This window comes from Dermacentor silvarum, chromosome 5 (genome assembly GCF_013339745.2).
Source record: "Dermacentor silvarum isolate Dsil-2018 chromosome 5, BIME_Dsil_1.4, whole genome shotgun sequence".
Taxonomy (NCBI): domain Eukaryota; kingdom Metazoa; phylum Arthropoda; class Arachnida; order Ixodida; family Ixodidae; genus Dermacentor; species Dermacentor silvarum.
Window position 1 is genome coordinate 167,504,155 of NC_051158.1, and position 21,684 is coordinate 167,525,838.

General features: G+C 45.9%; 3 protein-coding genes across 4 annotated transcripts in view; 2 read left to right on the plus strand and 1 right to left on the minus strand.

Moving 5' to 3' along the window:
* Positions 1-21,684, plus strand: part of LOC119453871 (zinc finger protein 675-like) — a 2,199,134-nt gene that overhangs the window by 364,106 nt on the left and 1,813,344 nt on the right. The gene's annotated exons all lie outside the window — the stretch shown is intronic.
* Positions 1-21,684, minus strand: part of LOC119453874 (gastrula zinc finger protein XlCGF52.1-like) — a 231,498-nt gene that overhangs the window by 103,820 nt on the left and 105,994 nt on the right. The window lies entirely within an intron of this gene.
* Positions 1-21,684, plus strand: part of LOC119454549 (gastrula zinc finger protein XlCGF57.1-like) — a 1,708,166-nt gene that overhangs the window by 225 nt on the left and 1,686,257 nt on the right. Inside the window, exon 2 of the mRNA XM_049666971.1 lies at positions 14,574-14,644. Coding sequence (XP_049522928.1) covers positions 14,574-14,644 — 71 coding nt within the window. The remainder of the gene's footprint in view (positions 1-14,573; positions 14,645-21,684) is intronic.

A 21,684-nucleotide genomic window follows, 5' to 3' on the forward strand; every position in this document is an offset into this window, starting at 1 on the left:
TTTGCTGACACTTGTAGGAACAACCGCGTTTGCGAATTCGTGCGGCATAAAGTAATCTTAAAATGCCAGCTAGTCCGAAACAGTGTCCGCAGTCTCGCAGAAGTCGCGGAATGATCAATTCGTGCCTTCGATGAGCACTGCTGCAGACTTAGTTGAAACAATGGGGCTCCTGCTTTGCCCAGGGTACGGTGGCTAGAAGGGGAGGTCATAGAATAAAGAACCAACTTTAGAGAAGGGAAACTGTACCTTCCACAGTGGTACGAAAATAAGAAGCGGCAGCGCACGGAACTTACTTAGGCTAGAGTGTACTAGAACATGGAGAGTGCCCGGAACGGCTGCATTTTCAATGCATTGAAAGTGAAGCCAAACCACGACCTACTGAACTACAGACCTGCACAGATCTCCCTGCTCCAGCACGCCTGGTCTAGTTCACCCCTTTTGCCGCTAGGGACAGAACGTTCGAGCAGAGTGGCGCTAGTTATAACCTGTTCGCTGTCGTCTGCTTCTGCGATCTGTTCCAGCGCTCGTGCCGCTATTTCTGACCCACAGATTGTTTACATTGTTTGTAAATGCATAAATTCATGAAAATAAACAAGAAAGCAAAATTTGCGAATGATTGCTTCTCATTTCAATCACGAGGTACAGTAGGAAGAGCGGTTCAAGAAAGGAAAACAACGAGTACAGCCGGCAAACGATAGCATTTCCTCCCGTTGCCTTCACAGTAGAGGGAAAAAATCTGATTACCAGAATTTTCATAGGATGAAATATAGTACAATGGAGTAATGAAGAAATACAATAATAAAGAACTTGATGTATTGATATGAACAAGGACATTTAAAAGAATCACGCAGACGATATGTATACGCAGACCACACACAAACTGCGTGAATCAGCAGACGCTGCAGAAGGCATGGAACTTCAGCCATAGCTACACGCAGCTTGCTTGAGTTAATTACAGTTGGGATAAGGTAAACGATCACATTGTGGTATATTGCTGTGTGCGACAGTGTGCCATCGTGTAAATAAGAACAAAGCAAGGACTCTAGCATCAGTTTTCACAGTTTCAAAAAAGCTTTACGATGCATATTTGACGGGCCGAACAAACACGTAAGCAATCACTCCATCAGTGAGTTTTTTTTTTTTTTTTTTTTGTGGAGCGGCGCGAAATTTCCGAACCTAGAAAGAATTCATGTACTATTTTACGCGTTATTACATACCACTACAATGAGTACACTTAAACAATTTTGACATACTATAGCTGTTGTCTTCGTAAGAAATTGTCACATATGCTAGCAGCCCGCTACAGAAGAGCAGGCGCACACATTCGAACGCCGCCCAGCCACCCGCCGAGTAGCAGACGAACAGGTTATAAAAGCGCCACCTATGGCCACCGGTTGAACGAAAGTGGGCGCAAGCTGCTCCCACAGAAGCCGGACATCTGTGCAGGGCTGTAGTTCCAGTAGGTCGTGAGCCAAACGACCGTAACGCCGCTTGGGGCGCTGCGATCGGTAGCACTCAGCCCGCCATGGCTCAGAGGTAGAATGTCTGCTTCCCACGCAAAAAAGCGGGGTTCGAATCTTGGCAGGAGACAATGTTTTTCCGTTCTTTTTACTACTTCATGCATTGATTTTTTTATTCTTTATACTGCTGCTTAACACTTGCTTCCGTTGCTATACAATACAACAAAAAGTCAAGCAGAAGTTGAAGGAATAATAACAAAATAACAATGTTTTGCAGTGAATGATGATGATGATGATGATTTATTGGCATCCCCTTTGAAACGGGGTGGCGACGAATAGTCACCTAGCCTGCTTGATTTAATCAGGTATACTACACATGTTCTTTATCTCGCATTTTTGTATACCTTTTTCAAAAATTTAGCTTGTACCGCTGCCTATGATTTTAAGAGATCAGGTCGTATCCATCTTTTCCCTGCTTTTTTTCCACCAGTACTCTAATCGTCTCTTGCTGATCTCTACGGCTGATCTGTTTATGTTTCCTTCCACTTTAAACCCAAGCGCTTCTGGGAGTTGCACGTTACCTACGGTTCTCGCTGGGTGGATCCCGTCGCATTCCATTAGGATGTGCTGAGTGGTCTCTGGATCTTTACTGCAGCATACACATGTCTCATCTAGTTCCGAATATTTGTTCCGATATGTTTTCGTCCTTAGGCAACCGGCTCGAGCCTCAAATAGCAAGGCACTGCCCTTTGTGTTATCGTACAGATTTTCCCTTCTAATTTCTTTCTTCTCATTCTTGTAAATCTCCATTGTCCTTTTCGTTTCCATTCTTTGCATCCAATTCACGGTCTCTATTTCTCTCACTTTCTTTCTGATGACCCCTGGTTGTCTATTTACAGTTTCGATTATCCTGTACTTGGTTGCCAACTTCCTTGACCTCTTCCTCCATTCTGTGTCCACGCTTTTCATGTAGAGATACTTGTGCACTTTAGCCGCCCATTTATTTTCATCCATGTTCCTGAGCCTTTCTTCAAAACTAATTTTGCTTTGTGCTTCTCTGACTTCAAAAGAGGCCCAACCCATGTCTCCATGCACTGCCTCATTTGTCGTATTACCGTGTGCTCCCAAAGCCAACCGGCCTACTGATCTTTGGTTAACTTCTAAACCCGCCAATATATCCGATTTTAAGCATATAATGGCATTTGCGAATGTTAGCGCTGGCACCATTACTCCTTTCCAGATTCCACGCACCACCTCATACTTATTGTGGCCCCACAGTGCTCTGTGTTTCATTAATGCTGCATTCCGCTTCCCCTTTATTTTCAGATTATCTTGGTGGTTGCTTGAGTAATTCTTTCCTTCGTTTATGTGTACGCCGAGGTACTTATATTGCTTCACTATGGGTATTACTTGCTGTTGAATTGACACCACGAAATTACTCGTGTGTTCATTAAAGATCATAATCCCTGATTTCTCTGTGCTAAACTTAAGGCCTAGATTTGTCGCTGCGTTCCCACAGATATTCGCAAGTATCTGTAAATCTTTTTTATTGTCCGCTAGTAGCACAATGTCGTCTGCGTACATCAATCCAGGGATCTTCTGTTGCACCATTTGTCCATTACGCATGTAGGATAAATCAAAACCTAATTCGCTGTTTTCCAGTCGTCTTTCTATGCCCTTGACGTAAAGCGTGAACAACAATGGTGACAGAGGGCATCCTTGCTTCAATCCTTGGTGAATTCCCACCATTTCATTTCCTTTTCGACCTTCCCATGCCACTTGTACTTGGTTGTCTCGATATATCTCCCTCAGCAGCTCCACGAAATCGTCATCTATGCCTTCGTATTGAAGAATATCCCACAACAATTCCCTGTCTACGTTGTCATAAGCTCCTTTAATATCTAGAAATGCTACCCATAAAGGTCTTTTCTGAGCTACTGAAATCTCTATGCACTGAGTTAGTACAAACATATTGTCTTCTAAGCGTCTGCCTGGCCTGAACCCATTCTGTAGTTCCCCCAATACACCGTTTTCCTCCACCCACTTCGACAGTTCTACTTTTATGGCTTGCATTGCCATTCTATATGTCACCGACGTTACTGTAACTGGCCTGTACGAGCTCGTCTTATCCTTATCTCCTTTGCCTTTGTAGATGAGATTCATCTTGCTTTCACGCCAGCCAACGGGAATATTCTTTGTTCTAATCACTTGCTCTATGGCATTAGTCAGCAGTGCCTTGCTTTTTGGACCGAGGTTTTTGATTAGCTGTATTGGGATTTCATCGGGTCCTGCTGCCGTGTTGTTAGGGACATTTTCTGCTGCCTTTTTCCAATAGAAGCTTTCTATGCTGAATTTTGATCTCTCAAGCCTCTCTGTTGTTGTTGGATCTGTTGTCTGAACTACACTTTTTCTCGTACCGAAGTTATGCCTGATAACGTCTGTGATGTACCGCAGCGCATCATCGCCTTCATAGATGTTACCGTCTTCATCCCTTATAGCCGTTTGCGAGTTTCTAGTTGGAGCTCCGAGGGCTTTTATATGGTTCCAGAATCTTTTTGGGGCGCCTTTGTCTCTTTTGTGAATGTTATGCACCCAACGTTCACTTGCGCATTTAATTTTCTCTTGCACGAGCTCACTCGCAGCCCTTTTCTTTTCTCTGTATGTATTCCATCTAAGGAGCACCTCTTCTTCTTGTAATCCCAACTTTTTGGCTTCTCGATGAACCCTAGATGCCTCTTTACGCTCTTCTATAGCTTGTTTAATTTCCTTGTTCCACCACTTACGTGGTTTCCTCTTTCCAATCCAACAGTTGTATTGCCGTGTCCGCCTTATTTCATGCTGCATAACCTCCACCAGTTCCTTATATTCCCAGACTGCTGTAGGAAAAGCCTCAATTTTCTTCTCTATGTTGTTTGCGATCTCTGTTATTTGCTCGTCATTCATTTTTAAAAACTCTGAGGCTATTGGTTCATGTTCTGCGCTGGTATCTCTCCCAAACTTTAATGCTAAACGTCTATGATCGCTTCCCAGGCTATTTTTTCCATTTTCGTCTATTATCATTTCTTCCAGTTGTTCGTAGACCATTTCTGAGACTAAGGCGTAGTCGATACATGACTGCCTGTTTCCGCATTGCCACGTTACCTGTCCATGACACTTATTTTCCCTGTTAACTACTATAAGGTTCTGTTCATCACACAAATCCAGCACTAGAGAGCCGTTGTAATCTGTATATCCGTCTAAATCGTCCATGTGCGCGTTCATATCTCCCACTAATATCACCTGGCCCGAGTTACTGAACTCATTAATATCGCTTCTAATGCAATCGACCAATTCCTTATTTTTTTCCCTGCTATCACTACCTGTCCATAGGTAAGCTACTCCCAGCCACGTCTTTTTACCTTGCCATGTACCACTAATCCATAAATGCTCTTTACATGTCTCGTTTACCCTTCGCCACTTCAGACCTCGCCTAATTAGTACGCCTACGCCTCCGCCTTTCCTTGACCCGGTCATTCTGTTGCACCCTTCCCATACAAAGTTGTCAATAACAGGCGGCTGCTCCAAATCTCGTAGATGCGTTTCGGTCAAGGCGTACACGCTTATCGCTTCATCATTCAGTTGCGTTTGAATTTCCAGCCATTTTTCCTGCTTACGACCACCCTGCATGTTAATGTAGCAAATTTTACCTTCTCTATTCTTATCCTTTCTGCGTCTTTTCCTGACTCCTGGTCGCCTAATTCTGCCCTTTACTGGTGTTTCGCTATGTTCAATACTCAATCCTGCTTCCTGATTGCCTGGGGCCCGCCTAAAAAAGCTACAGCTCGTGCCGCGAATCGACTTCCGACCGGTGTTGCTACACTTTCACTAAAATGTATCCCGTCACGCACAAAAGCGCATTCGCGGCCTGCTCGGTGCACTTCTCGGTTGATGTCAATGAGTGAATGATAATGTTTGCAGCGCCACCTCACAGGAATCAACAAAACTATTCCAACCAAAGCATGGCCTCTGAGAACTGCACGCATGCAAAACCCCGCCGACGCCTGCTTGACAGGCTCCGCTGTGCGCTCAAGGCTCATTCACACTATTGGCTCATTCACACTGCTGTCGCCGACTGTTGGCGACCGCAGTCTACATGACGGAAAATGCTGTCGCCAACAGTCGGCTGACCAAAATCGGTGCCGTGTCGGCCTAGTGTGAATGAGCCTTGAGCGCACAGCGGAGCCTGTCAAGCAGGCGTCGGCGGGGTTTTGTATGCGTGCTCTTCTCTGAGGCCATGCTTTGGTTAGAATAGTTTTGTTGATTCCCGTGAGGTGGCGCTGCAAACATTATCGTTCACTGCAAAACATTGTTATTTTGTCATTATTCCTTCAGCTTCTGATTGACATTTTGTTGCATTGCATAGCAACGGAAGCAAGTGTTAAGCAGCAGTATAAAGAATAAAAAAATCAACGCATGAAGTAGTAAAAAAAAAACGGAAACACATCGTCTCCTGCCGAGATTCGAACCCCGGTTTTTTGCGTGGGAAGCAGACATTCTACCTCTGAGCCTCGGCCGGCCACGGCGGGCTGTGTGCTACCGATCGCAGCGCCCCAAGCGGCGTTACGGTCGTTTGGCTTCACTTTTGGAGGCTCGTTCCGGGCACTCTCCAATTCTAGGTGACTCTACTTAGGCGTAAGGTGGTAAGACAGATAGCGCTGCTCGAACAGGAAGCGGAAATGTAGTTTTTTTTAAAGCAAAATTCAATATGGCCGCTTTTTACCGGTCGCGTACGCTGGTACGCGCCGCGCTCGCCCGGTTGGCGTTGCGGCACGCCTCATTGCCTTGGCTGCCACGTAGTTTTTGCGTTCTGATTGCCAGGAGACCAAAGAGCCTCTGCTGACGCCCATAAAAACAAGCCACAAGTGAGTGAACGGAACGTGAGACTTTATTGGCAGAAGACAAGCAGTGCACCTTCTCGTACAAGAGCAGAAATAAAAATTGCATGTCGAGATACGCTGGAATCATTAACGCGAGCTCGTAAACGGCTCACTTTCGTCGTCGCACATGGCGGTCTGGTAACGAGCGACAACCAGCAATGTAAGCAGATTGGACAGTGTCCCACCTGTTTGCACCGACAGTCGCCGTTGAAGATCAGCAACTTGCATTGCGAAGCAATCGGGTGACGCAGGCATCTGCTGCCGCAGCCAACACAGTGACATGGACTACCCGGAAATTTAACGTTACCTCCGTTCCAACCTGCACGTTTCTTTTTTGTTATTTAGGGGGCCGCGAATGTGTAGATCACACTTGGTGCCCCTCTATCTTTCAATATGGACATGGTCGGTTTCGTGGGCATCGCCTTCGGCAGCCTTTTTGCGGGCCTTTCAACTTCACACACATCGGACCATGTAAGCATGTATGCTGGTCTAGGACTACCGCAAAAAAAAAAAAAAAACACACACACACACGAGACGAAGAAAGAGATAACACGAAGCTGTACTGACAACTGTTTATTTAATGAAACGAACGCCGAACTTATATAGATCAGACACACGTGTGCACCTGAAAAGCAACGAGAAATCCAATAAAAACACAGAGCGACCTTCAAGAGGGGTGCGATACAAATGCTAAGATAAACGCTTGTAGACTACCGAGGCACCTAACACGTATGTATCACGTAGAAAAATACAAAAGTTCCTTCTGGGTGACAGCAACTGACTGAAAACTAACGCAATCACCATCCTTAAAGCGTCGCCTGGCTACTGCCTCTACAACCTCTTTTCAGCTGGCCATTTTTTCTGCCGATAATCTGCTGTTACCCAGAAAGAACTTTTGTTTCTTTCCACATGATACACACGTGTTAGGTGCCTCACTGGTCTATCGGCGTGTATCTTAGCATTTGTATCGCACCCCTCTTGAAGGTCGCTCTGTGTTATTATTGGTTTTCTCGTTGCTTTTCGGGTGCACACGTGTGCCTGATCTGTATGAGCTCGGCAATCATTTCATTAGATAAACAGTCGTCAGTACCGCTTCGTGTTGTCTCGTTCCTTTTCTGGTGTGTTATTTGCGGTAACTTCCCAAATCATGAATCACCAACTGGCCTACACCCACACTCTTCTAAATGCTGGTCTACATTCACGCCAAATCGCGGCCGAGGAAGGCCACATGCAGGATTTTCCCACGGCTGCAGCAGGAAAGGACAGAACAGGGAGCACCAATCACGGAGCATGTAAATTGGGAGTCTATGTCACTGTGCGGACTGCAGGAGCGAATGCTTACCACGAGAGACTGCTTCCCAATGCAGCTGACCAGGCCGCCACATCCAAGAAACGTAACACGGCAACCATAACCAAGTCAGATAACAGTGAAATGAGACTCTGCAATCAATGACCGCATAAGGTCCACACAATGCATTATACATTGGTGGAGATCCATATGGCAACAGTGAGCATTCACGTACATGGGTCGCTTAAGGCACATTCAGCTGTCCGACTACAGGCATAGTGCTTGCCTCCGCCACACGTGGTGGTCTGGTAATGAGCGACAACAAGCAGCGCAAACAGATTGGGCGGCGTGTCCCACCTATTTGCACCGACAGACACCGTTGAAGATTAGCAACTTGCATACCGAAGCAATTGGGTGACGCAGGCATCTGCTGCCGCACCCAACACAGCAACATGGACTACCAAGCATGTTAGCATTAACTCCTTTCCAGCCTGCACGTTTATTTTCTTTGGAGGGCCGCTAATGTATGGCTCACACTTGGTGCCCCAATTTGTCTCATTATGGACAAGTCGGTTTCGTGGGCATCACCTTCGGCAGCCACTTTTGCGGGCCACTCCACCCAGGTGGCTATCAACTTCATACACCTCAGATCATGTAAGCACGTATGCTGGTCTATGTTCATGCCAAATTGCAGCTGACGAAAGCCACAAGCAAAATTTGCACATGGCTACAGCAGGAAAGGAACTTCATGTGTACCAGAGAGCTGGAAGAACGCCAACATTATACTAATCCATAAGAAAGGAGACGTTAAAGAACTGAAGAATTATAGACCCATTAGCTTGCTTTCAGTATTGTATAAAATATTCACCAAGATAATTTCCAATAGAATCAGGGCAACACTTGACTTCAGCCAACCAAGAGAACAGGCTGGCTTCAGGAAGGAATATTCTACGATGGATCATATCCATGTCATAAATCAGGTAATCGAGAAATCTGCGGAGTACAATCAACCTCTCTACATGGCTTTCATAGATTATGAAAAGGCATTTGATTCAGTAGAGATACCAGCAGTCATAGAGGCATTGCGTAATCAAGGAGTACAAGAGGCATGCGTGAATATCTTAGCAAACATCTACAAGGATTCCACAGCTACCTTGGTTCTCCACAAGAAAAGTAGAAAGATACCTATAAAGAAAGGGGTCAGGCAAGGAGACACAATCTCTCCAATTCTATTCACTGCATGCTTAGAAGAAGTATTCAAGCTGTTGGACTGGGAAGGCTTAGGAGTGAGAATCAACGGCGAATATCTCAGCAACCTTCGGTTTGCAGATGACATTGTCCTATTCAGCAACAATGGAGACGAATTACAACAAATGATTGAGGACCTTAATCGAGAAAGTGTAAGAATTGGGTTGAAGATGAATATGCAGAAGACAAAGATAATGTTCAATAGCCTGGCAAGGGAACAAGAATTCAGGATCGCCAGTCAGCCTCTACAGTCTGTAAAGGAGTACGTTTATCTAGGTCAATTACTCACAGGGGACCCTGATCACGAGAAAGAAATTTACAGAAGAATAAAATTGGGTTGGAGTGCATACGGCAGGCATTATCAAATCCTGACTGGGAGCTTACCACTGTTGTTGAAAAGAAAAGTGTACAATCATTGCATTCTACCGGTGCTAACATATGGGGCAGAAACTTGGAGGTTAACAAAGAAGCTCGAGAACAAGTTAAGGACCGCACAAAGAGCGATGGAACGAAAAATCTTAGGACTAACGTTAAGAGACAGGAAGAGAGCGGTGTGGATCAGAGAACAAACGGGGATAGCCGATATTCTAGTTGACATTAAGCGGAAGCAATGGTGCTGGGCAGGCCATGTAATGCGTAGGATGGATAACCGGTGGACCATTAGGGTTACAGAATGGATACCAAGAGAATCGGGAAGCGCAGTCAAGGTCGGCAGAAAACCAGATGGGATGATGAAGTTAGGAAATTTGCAGGCGCAAGTTGGAATACGCTAGCGCAAGACAGGGGTAATTGGAGATCGCAGGGAGAGGCCTTCATCCTGCAGTGGACATAAAATATAGGTTGATGATGATGATGATGACAGCAGGAAAGGACAGAACGGGGAGCACCAATCACGGTGCGTGTAAATTGGGAGTCTATGTTGCTGTGCGAACTGCAGGAGCAGGTGCTTACCTCGAGAGACTGCTTCCCAATGCAACTTACCAGGTCCCCACATCCGAGAAATGTTACACGGCGACCACAACCAAGTGGGACAGCAGTGAAACCAGACTCTGTAATCAATCACTTCAGTGTAGCTAGTTTGTGCTACACTGAAGGTTATCGAACAGAAATTTTGATTGCATCAGAAATTGAAAAAGCACAATTTTGCAATGGTGAAATGCAAGAAGGTGAGACATATATATTGTAATGGTTTTAGACTGCAGAACACATGTAAATGTACACTGTTTGTTCTAGGGTGCTTCATCAGCATGTTAATTAAATATTGGTACTGTCCATAAAATTTGTCTGCTTAAATACAATACGTGTCAACACCTTAAGTATTATTAGGATCACAAGTGAGAACATTTTTGCGCCCATTTATACACTAGAAGGGATCACACTGCTGGTTTCACAAGCAAATTCAAGACAAACATGAAGCTATTAGAACTGCTGCATTCTTTTTCTGCACGAACCTGATGCACCACTTCATTACAGCAAAAATAAATGTCCCAAGGTAAATCAAACGGAACAGCAAGAACACTTGGAACCAACAAGTACGAAATATAGGTAAATGATCATGCGTGCAACTGTTTAATACATTAAATTCAGTACTTTCACTTCAATTTACCAAAGGGTTATCCGGTTTTGCGGACGAAAGAAGTTGCCGGCGGAATCGAAAAAAAAAGATATATATGTTGATAAGGCTACTCAGTCGCCTACGGGCACGGATACAACGAGATGAAAAATGTGACGGGCGTTCCGATATCGTTCTCTTTTTTTTTGTGATTGTGTTTGCATAACGACGGCCTCGCAACTAAAGATTTATTTCGGAAACAGCAACGCAGGGTCCTGACTGCCCATATGCAATGCAGGATCTAGTTTGTCAACTTGTCTCCGCCTGTAAGTTAACCAGACGAATATTACATAACGATTCAAGCAGCAGTGATGTTAAACGACTTACCGGTATTGCCATCCTCAGTCGCAGCAGAATCCGGCTCCTATTTCGATGCATACTTGTTCCGCATGCCTCACGATCAAAACCTAGCTTTCGGGCTTACATCTCTGCTCGCAAACCCGTCACTTCACCCCAAGTTAAATAATGCGAGGTGTCGAAGCGCAATAAACTGGTTTTAGCACAAAATAAGCAACCAGCATAAGTGTACGAACCAATGAATCCATGCTTGCCGTGTACGCGAAAATACCGGTAAAAATTTTAAATTCAGGCCAGAGGTCACGTGAGAGATCGATGATGCTGAGCGTTATTTTGCGTTTACAATGGCAAAAAAAGAACAGAGTTAGTGCTGAATAGTACAATCTCTAATTAAGAATAATAATTTTGTACTCTTTGTCAATTAACAAAAACGCTTCGATAAGCGCAGGAGAAGGTTTGTAGGTTAAAATTGCACTTATTACGGCGCCTCTAGCGGGAGCTACTGAACTCACTTAGGCATATTTTCGAGGGGATGTATTATGCCTGTTTTGTTAGCAGCGATTTTTTCGCCCTCTGTGGCCATTTGGTGAACTCGCGAGTTTCCGGGGCCTGCGGAGGTGGGAGCAACGCAGCCGTCGGAGAGCGCGGCGCTTGTTGCAGTGATTCATGATGCCGAGTGGCGGCGCGCGCGTCGACGCTTAGATGCAGCAGTAATGAAACACGGAGCACTGTGGGGCCACAATAAGTATGAGGTGGTGCATGGAATCAGGAAAGGAGTAATGGTGCCAGCGCTAACATTAGAAAATGCCATTCTGTGCTTAAAATTGGATATCTTGTCGGATTTGGAAGTTAACCAAAGATCAGTAGGCCGGTTGGTTTTGGGAGCCCACGGTAATACGACAAATGAGGCAGTGCAGGGTGACATGGGTTGGGTCTCTTTTGAAGTCAGAGAAGCACAGAGCAAAATTAGTTTTGAAGAAAGGCTCAGGAACATCGATGAAAATAAATGTGCGGCTCAAGTGCACAAGTATCTCTGCATGAAAAGCGTGGACACAGAATGGAGGAAGAGGTCAAGGAAGTTGGCAACCAAGTACAGGATAATCGAAACTGTATATAGACAACCAGGGAAGTCATCAGAAAGAAAGTGAGAGAAATAGCGACCATGAATTGGATGCAAAGAATGGAAACAAAAAGGACAATGGAGATTTACAAGAATGAGAAGAAAGAAATTACAAGGAAAAATCTGTATAACACAAAGGGGCAGTGCCTTGCTATTTGAGGCTCGAGCCGGTTGCCTCCAAAACATACCGGAGCAAATATTCGGAACTAGATGAGGCATGTGTATGCTGCAGTAAAGATTCAGAGACCACTCAGCACATCCTAATGGAATGCGACGGGATCCACCCAGCGAAAACCGTAGGTAACGTGCAACTCCCAGAAGCGCTTGGGTTTAAAGTGGATAGGAAACATCAACAAGTCAGCCGTAGTGATAAGCAAGAGACGATTAGAGTACTGGTGGAAAAAAAAGGAGGGAAATGATGGATACGACCTGATCTCTTAAAATCATAGCTAGGTGGCGGTACAAGGTAAATTTTTGAAAAAGAAAAAGAATAATGAGAGGTATACAAAAATGCTAGATGAAGAACATGTATAGTATACCTGATTAAATCAAGCAGGCTAGGGGACTGTTTGTCGCCGCCCCGTTTCAAAGATGATGCCAATAAATCATCATCATCAGATACCTCTGCTGTAGTTTGGCTGCTGCCGGAGCTAGCGAGTGTGCTCGGTTTGCATGGTTCTGTTTGGTTCGTTTAGCTCCGCGGCTCATTTCTGTTCGCATTCACGCTGTGCAGTTGTACCTCCTTGTGGTGACAATATTTTTACACGTTCCCATGCCGTAAGAAGCCATAGCAAGTCGCATCGACAGACGCACTGTTTTGCGCCGGGCTGCACAACGGGCTGTTTCTGCTAGAAAAGGAAAAAAAAAACATCCTTTTTTTTTTTTAGTGCCTGATCACGATGAGGGACTCAAAACGTGGCAGCGGCCCGGGCCCTGTGCATACAAGGCCTTAGACAGGACTTCGAAGATCTGCGAGCTGCACTTCGAACCCCAGTTGAATCATCTACAGGGTGTCCCAACTATCATGCAACAATATTTAAAAATATCCAATGCCCCGTAGCTGGACAGAACCCAGGCAGTGTTGTTTGCCGTCACTTGTAGATACTCCGATTATTTTTTGTATTCCGCTTAATTACATAATTAGTCTTAATGAATCAACTTCTCGAATATTATAAGATGAAAAGTGTCAATGTGAAAATTGTAGAGCAACTTAAGAAACTACCGATATAACTTTCTTTTGCTTAATACGTGCTACATAAAAGCGTTTTTCCGAGCGTGAAAGAAGTCAGCGAATACACGCAAAGTGCCTCGAGCAGCCAGTCGCGCGGCAATTTTGCGTGTATTCGCAGGCTTCTTTCAAGCTCGGAAAGACACTTTTATGTAGCACATATTGAGCAACAAAGCTGTATCGGTAGTTTTTCAACTTGCTCCACATTTTTCACATTGACACTTTTCATCTAACTATACTATTCGAAAAGTTGATTAATTAAGACTAATTATGTAATTAAGTGGAATGCAAAAAATAATCGGAGTATCTACAAGCGACGGCAAACAACATTGCCTTGGTTCTGTCCAGCTACGGGGCATTGGATATTTTTAAATATTGTTGCATGATAGTTGGGACACCCTGTAGATGATTCAACTGGGGTTCGAAGTGCACAGGGCACAGGGAAGTATGCACAGGGCACGGTCCGCTGCCACGTTTTCAGTCCCTCATCGTCATCAGGCTCCCAAAAAAAAGGATGTTTTTTTTTCTGCTTTTCTAGCAGAAACAGCCTGTTCGGCAGCCTGGCGCAAAACAGTGCGTCTGTCGATGCGACTTGCCATGGCTTCTTACAGCATGACGTGTAAAAATATTGTCACCCCCCCCCCCCTCCCGTTCGGAAAATCTTCCAGATGTTTCTCTGCACATGGCAGGTATGTGATCGGCACCTGTTGGCATATTTTTGGTATGGTTCTATATTCTTGGAGCTTCACCACTTGCTATGGGCTTTATGTGTAGTAGTGTGGTGTACTCTGTACAATTCATTCTGGCATGGACGCAGTGGCTGCAGAGAAGTCATTTGAAGTGCATATCTTCTTGGGCTTTCAACCATTTTCGTTGTTGTAGGTCTGTGATGGTTGGTGGTTGGACTATGGCAGGCAATGTAATGTGTAGGCAGGTAATCGACGGTCAATTGGGGTTACTGAATGGGTACCAATGGAACTGGCATGCATTCGTGGAGAGCAGACAGTGGGAGGAAATAGAAAATTTGCAAGCATAGAATGGTATCAGCTGGCACAAGCCATGGGGCGATTGGGGATCCTACAGGGGACATTAAATAGGCTGATAGCGATGGTCTTGGGATCTTGCAGTCACTTTGTGTTAGTTGGACTTCACCAACAGCTTTAAAATGTACGATATGAAAAGAAAAGTCTGAAATAAGGTCTTCTGTCAGAAACCTTGAACAGAAAAAGGTTGCCCTGCTTTCTAGTATTTAGTGTGGATTCTCCCTTGTAGCACTGAACCGAAAGAGATTTGTGTCCCATGGCTATGCATTGTAATGTTCCCCTGCATTTATTATATTGTTGTGTTTACCTCTTGTTCTCGATGCTGTAACAGGACTGCAATCACTCCAATTATTTCCTGCAGGCCTCACAAATGCAATGAGCCTTGGTGAATGCATCACTGATGCCCAAGAGGCATGCCCCGCCCCTTCTAAGGTCATCATTCACGTCGAGGTTGGCCTGCAGTGCAGCCTGCCTCTGGCTGATAAGTCTCTCGGGTGCTCCTTGAAAGCATCGAGAGAGTCGAGGAGCGTGCAGACTACGGAGGCTGTGGATCAGTCAAGCTCCACCTCAGGTGGGCAGTGACTAGCACCTCTACTCTTGCTTGCTTGTGTGAGTTTCTGGTAAATGAAGTCTGCCTACCTTGGTACGACCTGCTCAAGTGTGTTTGACATTCTGCTGCCGAGGACATATTAGCAGGTTTGTGATTCTTGTCCGCATTCTTATTAGGGCAAAATGCAAAAATACTGCTCAGCTGGTCATGTTGGTCACTACTGGCAAAACTTTTGAATGGGCCATACGATGGCAAGGCACTCTTGTTCAGTGATGGTATAATTTTGTTCAGCAGGAGAGAGTTCGGCTTGCGTAGTCCTTGACTTGCTCTTCAGACACGTGTTTCCGCTGCTGCAGGACAACGCCGATTCGATGCCTACTTGCGTCAGCGTGTAGGATAGTAGAGGTGGGATCAAAGTGACGAAACACTAGTCCTGACGTAAGACATCGCTTGAGGGTCTCAAAGGCAGCTTCAAATTCATCCGTGCAGGTAAAGGGTGTGGTCGTGTTCAGAAGTCTATGAAGAGCTGCCATAGTCACGGACAAAGCGGCAAAAGTACGACGCTAATCCGAGAAATCTGCGAATGTCTTCTACGTGTGGTTGGTTTTTGGGAAATGCAGTACAGCAGCCACCTTGTGCTGATCTGGCTCAATGCCGTGCTTGCTGCCGTCGTGAACTATTACTCTGATGCTGAGGCGCGCAAATCAATGCTTCTTAGTATTGAGCTGGAGACTGGCCTTGGCAAGAGACGTGAGAACGTCGTCTAAACATTCTAGGTGATGGGAATAGCTGGATGGAAAGATGACAATGTCGTCCAGATAACAAAAGCAGGTTTTCCATTTAAGCCACGCAGTACGGTGTCGATCATTTGTTCAAATGTGGCTGGTGCATTGCAGAGACCAAAAGACATTACATTGAATTCGAAAAGTCCATCAGGTGTTGCAAATGCTGTCTTCTCTTTGTCAGGTTCATGCATCAGGATCTGCCAATAGCCAGAATGCAAGTCAAGGCTCGAAAAGTATTCGGCACCTTGTAAGGTATCCAAAGCATCATCAATACGATGCATAGGATAGACATCTTTGCGGGTATATTTGTTTAGTGCCCTGTAATCAACACGAAAGTGAACCGAACCATCCTTTTTTTTTTTAACGAGGACAACAGAAGACCAAGCGCTTGCTGAAGGCATCATAACGTTCCGAGCTAGCATGTCGACTTGTTCTTCTGTAACCTTGTCTTTAGAAGACGATACACGGTAAGGGCGGCAATGAATGATGCGCAATCCGTTTGTTTTGATGCCATGAGTTGTTTGACCCAAGCCATCCGAACAAACATCAAAACAAGTTTGGTGTTTCCTTAAGATGGTTGACAAGGCATCCGTCTGGGTTGGGTTGAGATTTGAACTCAAAGTGGCCCTAAGAGCACTGCGTGAACCTTCCGTGGGTGTACACTGTCCGAAGAAGAACAGGTGAAGCAGTGACAATAAATACTGGTGCTGCATCGATTGAGATGGCAACAGTGGACCCCTCTGGCAGCATAAGTTTGCTCTGGTGTCGTGTTGTAGGCTGTCAGACTGGCACAGCCACGTGAAAAACGCACTCGAGAAGAGGTGATCGAGATTCCCTGAAAAATGTAGCGCTTGTAAGCGAAAACCACTGCTTCGCCGTCGATATTGTTTCTTGATCTAACAGTAAGCATATGGGCTTGGCTAGGTTGAAGGACAGTCTGCTGCTGTGACAAGGTTAGGTAACGTGGAATCAGCAGCATCACCGAGTAGAGCACTGCACGCGCCTGATTTTTCAGCCCGAGCCCGGCCCGGGCCCGTAATACAAAGCCCGAGCCCGGCCCGGGCCTGGGCGTACATGGCCAAGACCAGCCCGAGCCCGGGGCGGGCCCGGGCTCGGGCTCGGGCCCGGGCTAGGGCCCACGTGTGCATGACCAGGCCCGGACTGTAAGAAAAAAATTCTTTTCGTGCTTACAGATTGTACTATATCTGTCAGCCTCAGCTTCTCAAGGTTTAATCAGCTGCAGTATATAAGCACTAAAAGGCCGAAATCTTTGTTTCTTCCACGGCTTGTGAATTGTGCGACCGGCTTTGAACGTTGTAGCGTGTAGGGTCGCGTTATTGCCCGAATTTTCTTACTTCACTTTTTTTTATGTTTCTTCTATCACCTTTTATTCCCTTTACCTTTTCCCTAGTACAGGGTAGCCAGCCAGTATTTACACTGGCTAACCTTTGTCTTTCTTTCCCTTTCTTTCTCTCTTCTCTCTTCCGCTGGTGCGCATGCACTTACCTTGATTTGTACGATATGGTGACATGGTGTCATTTCGCATGCAAATATACAGGGTGTTTCGTTTTAGCTGAACCAAATTTTTAAAGATTGCCTGTGGCAGATAGCACAATTATAATCCTTTATCTAAACGACTCGATGAGGTGGCCATTACTTCCACGAGAAATCAAAACGCCTAATTGAAGAATTAAAATAATTACACTAATTAACTTTTTAATTATTTATTTTATGCACATATTTCAATCTACGAATTATAGCCGCTGAGTTCGCAAGGCGTATCCACTTGGAACGAATTCTCAGGATTAAACCAGTTGCAAGATAATAATTTTCAAAGTGTCCGATGAAATGCATGGGCGTTCCAGTTAACTTTAAGGAAAATGCTGTTTTATGCATTCAAGCACAAAGGTAACTGGCCTTAGCGCTAAAATAATGCAATAGTATCGACACTGGTAATAGTGCAATCGCAAAAGTGGTAACATGGAAATGGTTTGAGGAGCGGTTCTTTGTATAATTTATTTTTCCTTACGCAGAAACAATGTTCGTTTTTGTGGAAAAGAAAAAAAAATTGGCACTGGCGGCGCAATGCTAAAAAGAAAGCGGAGCTGCTGGGCACCTAGCTAGTCCTGGCTTTTAGGCTAGGCTGAGCACTACCAAGTCATCCCCAGCATTTCCTGGAATTTATTTATTATTGATTGATTATCGATTAGCTATTGATTGGCTATCGCAAGATATTGTCCACGTATTTGGGCTAGGATAAGCACTACCAAGTCATCCTCAGCATTTCCCGGAATTTATTGATTATTGATCGATTATCAACTAGCTATTGATTGGCTATCAATTGCCTATCGATGACTAAGTTTAAGTAGTCCCCACCATTGTTAGCTAGACTTATCCATGTTCAGCATCGCTAGTTCACAGGTGTATGTGCTATTGCGCTTGGACCCTTCTGCACTGCTGCCAAGATCAGCCCACATTTTTGGATTCAGCAGAGACATTACGCCCGGCTGAAATGGCTCCACTGTTAAAAATGAGAAATTCATTTGTTTTACTATTTTCTTTGAAAAGATATACAGTCATCTGAAAAGACATACAGTCAAGAGAGCGGTGGGGATCAGAGAACAAACGGGGATAACCGATATTCTAGTTGACATTAAGCGGAAAAAATGGAGCTGGGCAGGCCATGTAAGGCGTAGGATGGATAACCGATGGACCATTAGAGCTACAGAATGGATACCTCAAGAAGGGAAGCGCAGTCGAGGACGGCAGAAAACTAGGTGGGGTGATGAAGTTAGGAAATTTGCAGGCGCAAATTGGAATCGGCTAGTGCAAGGCAGGGTTACTTGGTGATCGCAGGGAGAGGCCTTCATCCTGCAGTGGACATAAATATAGGCTGATGATGATGATGACAGTCATCTTGCACGTGTCACTTCAGTTTGGCACAGACTGCATTGAACCATGCAATGCATAACGGTCGCGTGTGCTCGAAGGCCTACTTAGGCCCTTCAATGAGTGGGCCCGAGTCTGGCCTGGGCCCGTGGCCTCAAGCCAGAGCCTGGCCCGGGCCCGCGGCTTTAAGCAGGGCCGTCCGAAGTGGGCTTTCGGACGACCCGGGCTTTCGGGTTGGCCCGGGCCCGTGCAGAGCTCTATCACAGAGCTCGGTGTCCGTAATATCTGTAAGTAGTTGTCCGCATGAAATGGACAGCATTTGCAGCTGACAAGAAATCGCAGCCTAATATGATTGGAGGAGCGCACGACGAAAGCACAGTAAGGCTGTATATGATGGCGAATTTCATCTATGAAGACTCAAGCGGTACACTGTCCAGTTGAATAAATCGGACTGTCATTGGTGCCAGATAAGACTGGGATAACATAGGGAGTTTGCACTTTTCGTAGACTGAAGCATAGTTTGCAATAAATAACAGAGATGGGTGGCTCCAGTGTCTATAAGGGCATCGACGAAAACACCTTCCACACACAGCGAGTAAATTTGCCGGGCGAGCAGGGGGAATTGTGACCGTTCGCGAACAAGCAGTTTCTCCCTCAAAAACTGCAGCTTTTCGTTTTCCAAATGGTTGTCGAGAGAAGTGGAGGTAGGATGCAAGGGCGATGAAGTACAGCGAAACCGTGACGGGGAACAATGACGGGATGAGTGAAAAGACCGGGACATGACTTTGGACAGCAGATTCAGGGTGAGCGATGTGATGAGGTTATATAGGGTCCTGTAAAGTAAGCATAAGATCTGGAATCGTGGACTCTCTCATAGGCGGAATAGCCACGTCGTTCATCTTGCTGGCACCGGCAGCACAAACGGGATATATGACCACGTATGCCACAGCAGAATTATCCTGAGCGGGAAGGGCGCCAGGTAGAGTAGTATGGTTGTGCAGGGGCCTTCGCTGCCATTAAGGCCAGGTTGTTCCAGATGTTAGCAGGTGCAGATGGAACTGGTACTGTAGGCCGCGAAGAAACCTCTGCATAAGAAGGTGCGCAAACAGGCACAGGGGATTAGGCACGTGCGACACTTGTCATGGATGCCAGTTCTTCTTTAATGATGTTGCGCAAACTTTGAGGAGGAGCGTGCAGAGATGCAATGGCAGGGTTGGCTGGAGCATGGCCGTAAAGCTCCTCTTGCACAGCGATGCGGATGAGTGTTTGCAATTCGTCATTGTCGGTAAGGCGAGCGTCGCAGGAGGCATGTGGAAGACGAGAGGAACAGATCGTGGCAAGGCGTTGGCATGTCATTATGTATAACACAAACTGTAGTAGGGCTCAGAACTACAAGAGCGTTAAAGGCAACGGAGTTGATGCTCTTCAGGATATACAGGATACGGTCCTCTTCTGACATGTCGCTCCGAGCGTCACGGCAGAGAGCCAGGACATCTTCAATGTAAGAGGTGCAAGATTCATCTACTCCCTGGATGCGGGTAACGAGCTTCTGTTTTGCTACTTCGGAGTGCTCAGCAGGTGCGCCGAATATCTGATGCAGCTGTGCAGTAAATGTTGACCAATCAGGGAATTCGCGTTCATGGTTAAAACACCACGTTTGTGCGACCTCCCTCAGGTAGAAAGCAACATTGGGGAGCTTGTGTGCCTTGTCCCAATGGTTGTAAGTGCTCACCCTGTCTTAATCGTCATGGCAGTCCTCCACGTCTTCGCCGCGAAGGCCAGAAAGTACCTGAGGGTCGCGTTGTGGTGCGGTGACGGATCAAGTAGGCCCAGCTGGCTGAGCCAGGGTGATTGCAGCAGTGGATGCATCGGTATGTGCCATCACTGGTATTGGCGAGCACAACTGTTGACCAGTGCAGAGCTCCAGGGGTTACCGGTAGAGCAAGAGGACGTGGGAATCAACGCACGCTCCACCACTTGTAAGATGACACCTGGTACGAAGGCAGAGCCCTTGTCCGAGCCAGCCAGTGAACACCAACCTGATAAACAGTGATGATGATTATGAGGATTGGTATATATAGATGAAGACAATGATGAGGCAATGATGAATTATACAGTTAGCACTCCCAGTATGTTATAAACGGCTGCAATGATGCAGCCGGTGAAGGGTGCCTGACGCTTATTGTCGCAACCTTTTAGGGGGCGGGTCGTCTTGGTTGACCCTTCTGCATAAGGCGTTTTGCTTCCCCGGAGCTGAAAAAATCGAAACTCCTGGCCTGCCGGCACCCTTCTTCAATCTATGGGACACCTCATGCACATAGGGAATGACAGCCATTTTCAAAGTATTGATCTTGGTTTTGCGGGGCTTCTTTATTTGGTGCATTTCTGCTAACATGTCCTCCGTTAGCTGTACCAGGAGGACGCCCTAAAATCCAGCCCGCAGAAGCCGCTGTACCTGGCCTTCAAGGGCCATTTCAGTCTCGTGTATGTACAATCTTTGCGGTGCATTACGGAAGGTGACTTTTGCGATTCCCCTCTTCACTAACCTTGAGTGTGCTGACGAAAAAGGCAAGAGGCTTTTGAGTGAGCAGGGTGTATATCTCCAGCGCATATCTTCATTCTTGAACAAAAGAAGAAAGTCCAGAAAACGCAAGGTGTTATCCTCCAGTAGCTCCTTTGTAAGCAAGAGGCCTTTCATAGTATCTCCAAAGCGCTTGTAGACGACTTGTAGCACTGAAGCAAGATCCTCTTTGGTCGTCTCAATGAAGACGAGGTAGTCATCGACGTACCTGAACACCTTGAGATGGATCGTTTGGAGGTTCCTTTCGGTGTCACGGCCATAGCAGACTAGCAACATGTCATTCAATACATGTGCAAGGCATGAGCCAATGCCCTCTCCTTCACATTGTAGGAAAATCTTCCCGGCAAACTGGATCTTCGTAGAGCGCAGGTACAGCACTAGCAAGTCAAGGAACCTGTCCTACACTGTTTCCGCTCTCGTTTTCGAAACGCACATCCCTGTATGCCTCAATGCCTTCGTTTATGACTTCAAGGAGATGCGAGTGGGGCAATGAGTAATAAAGATTCTTTACATCGATGGAGAAGGCTAACATCCCAGCTGTGCCAGTAGAGATCGAGCACTCAGATACAGCTGCTGAGATGCGAGCTAAGTAAGAGTCATTCACCTTGAGTAGGCAAATACATTTCTGCAGGAAGCTAGCCAGTCAATGTAAGATTGACCCAAATTT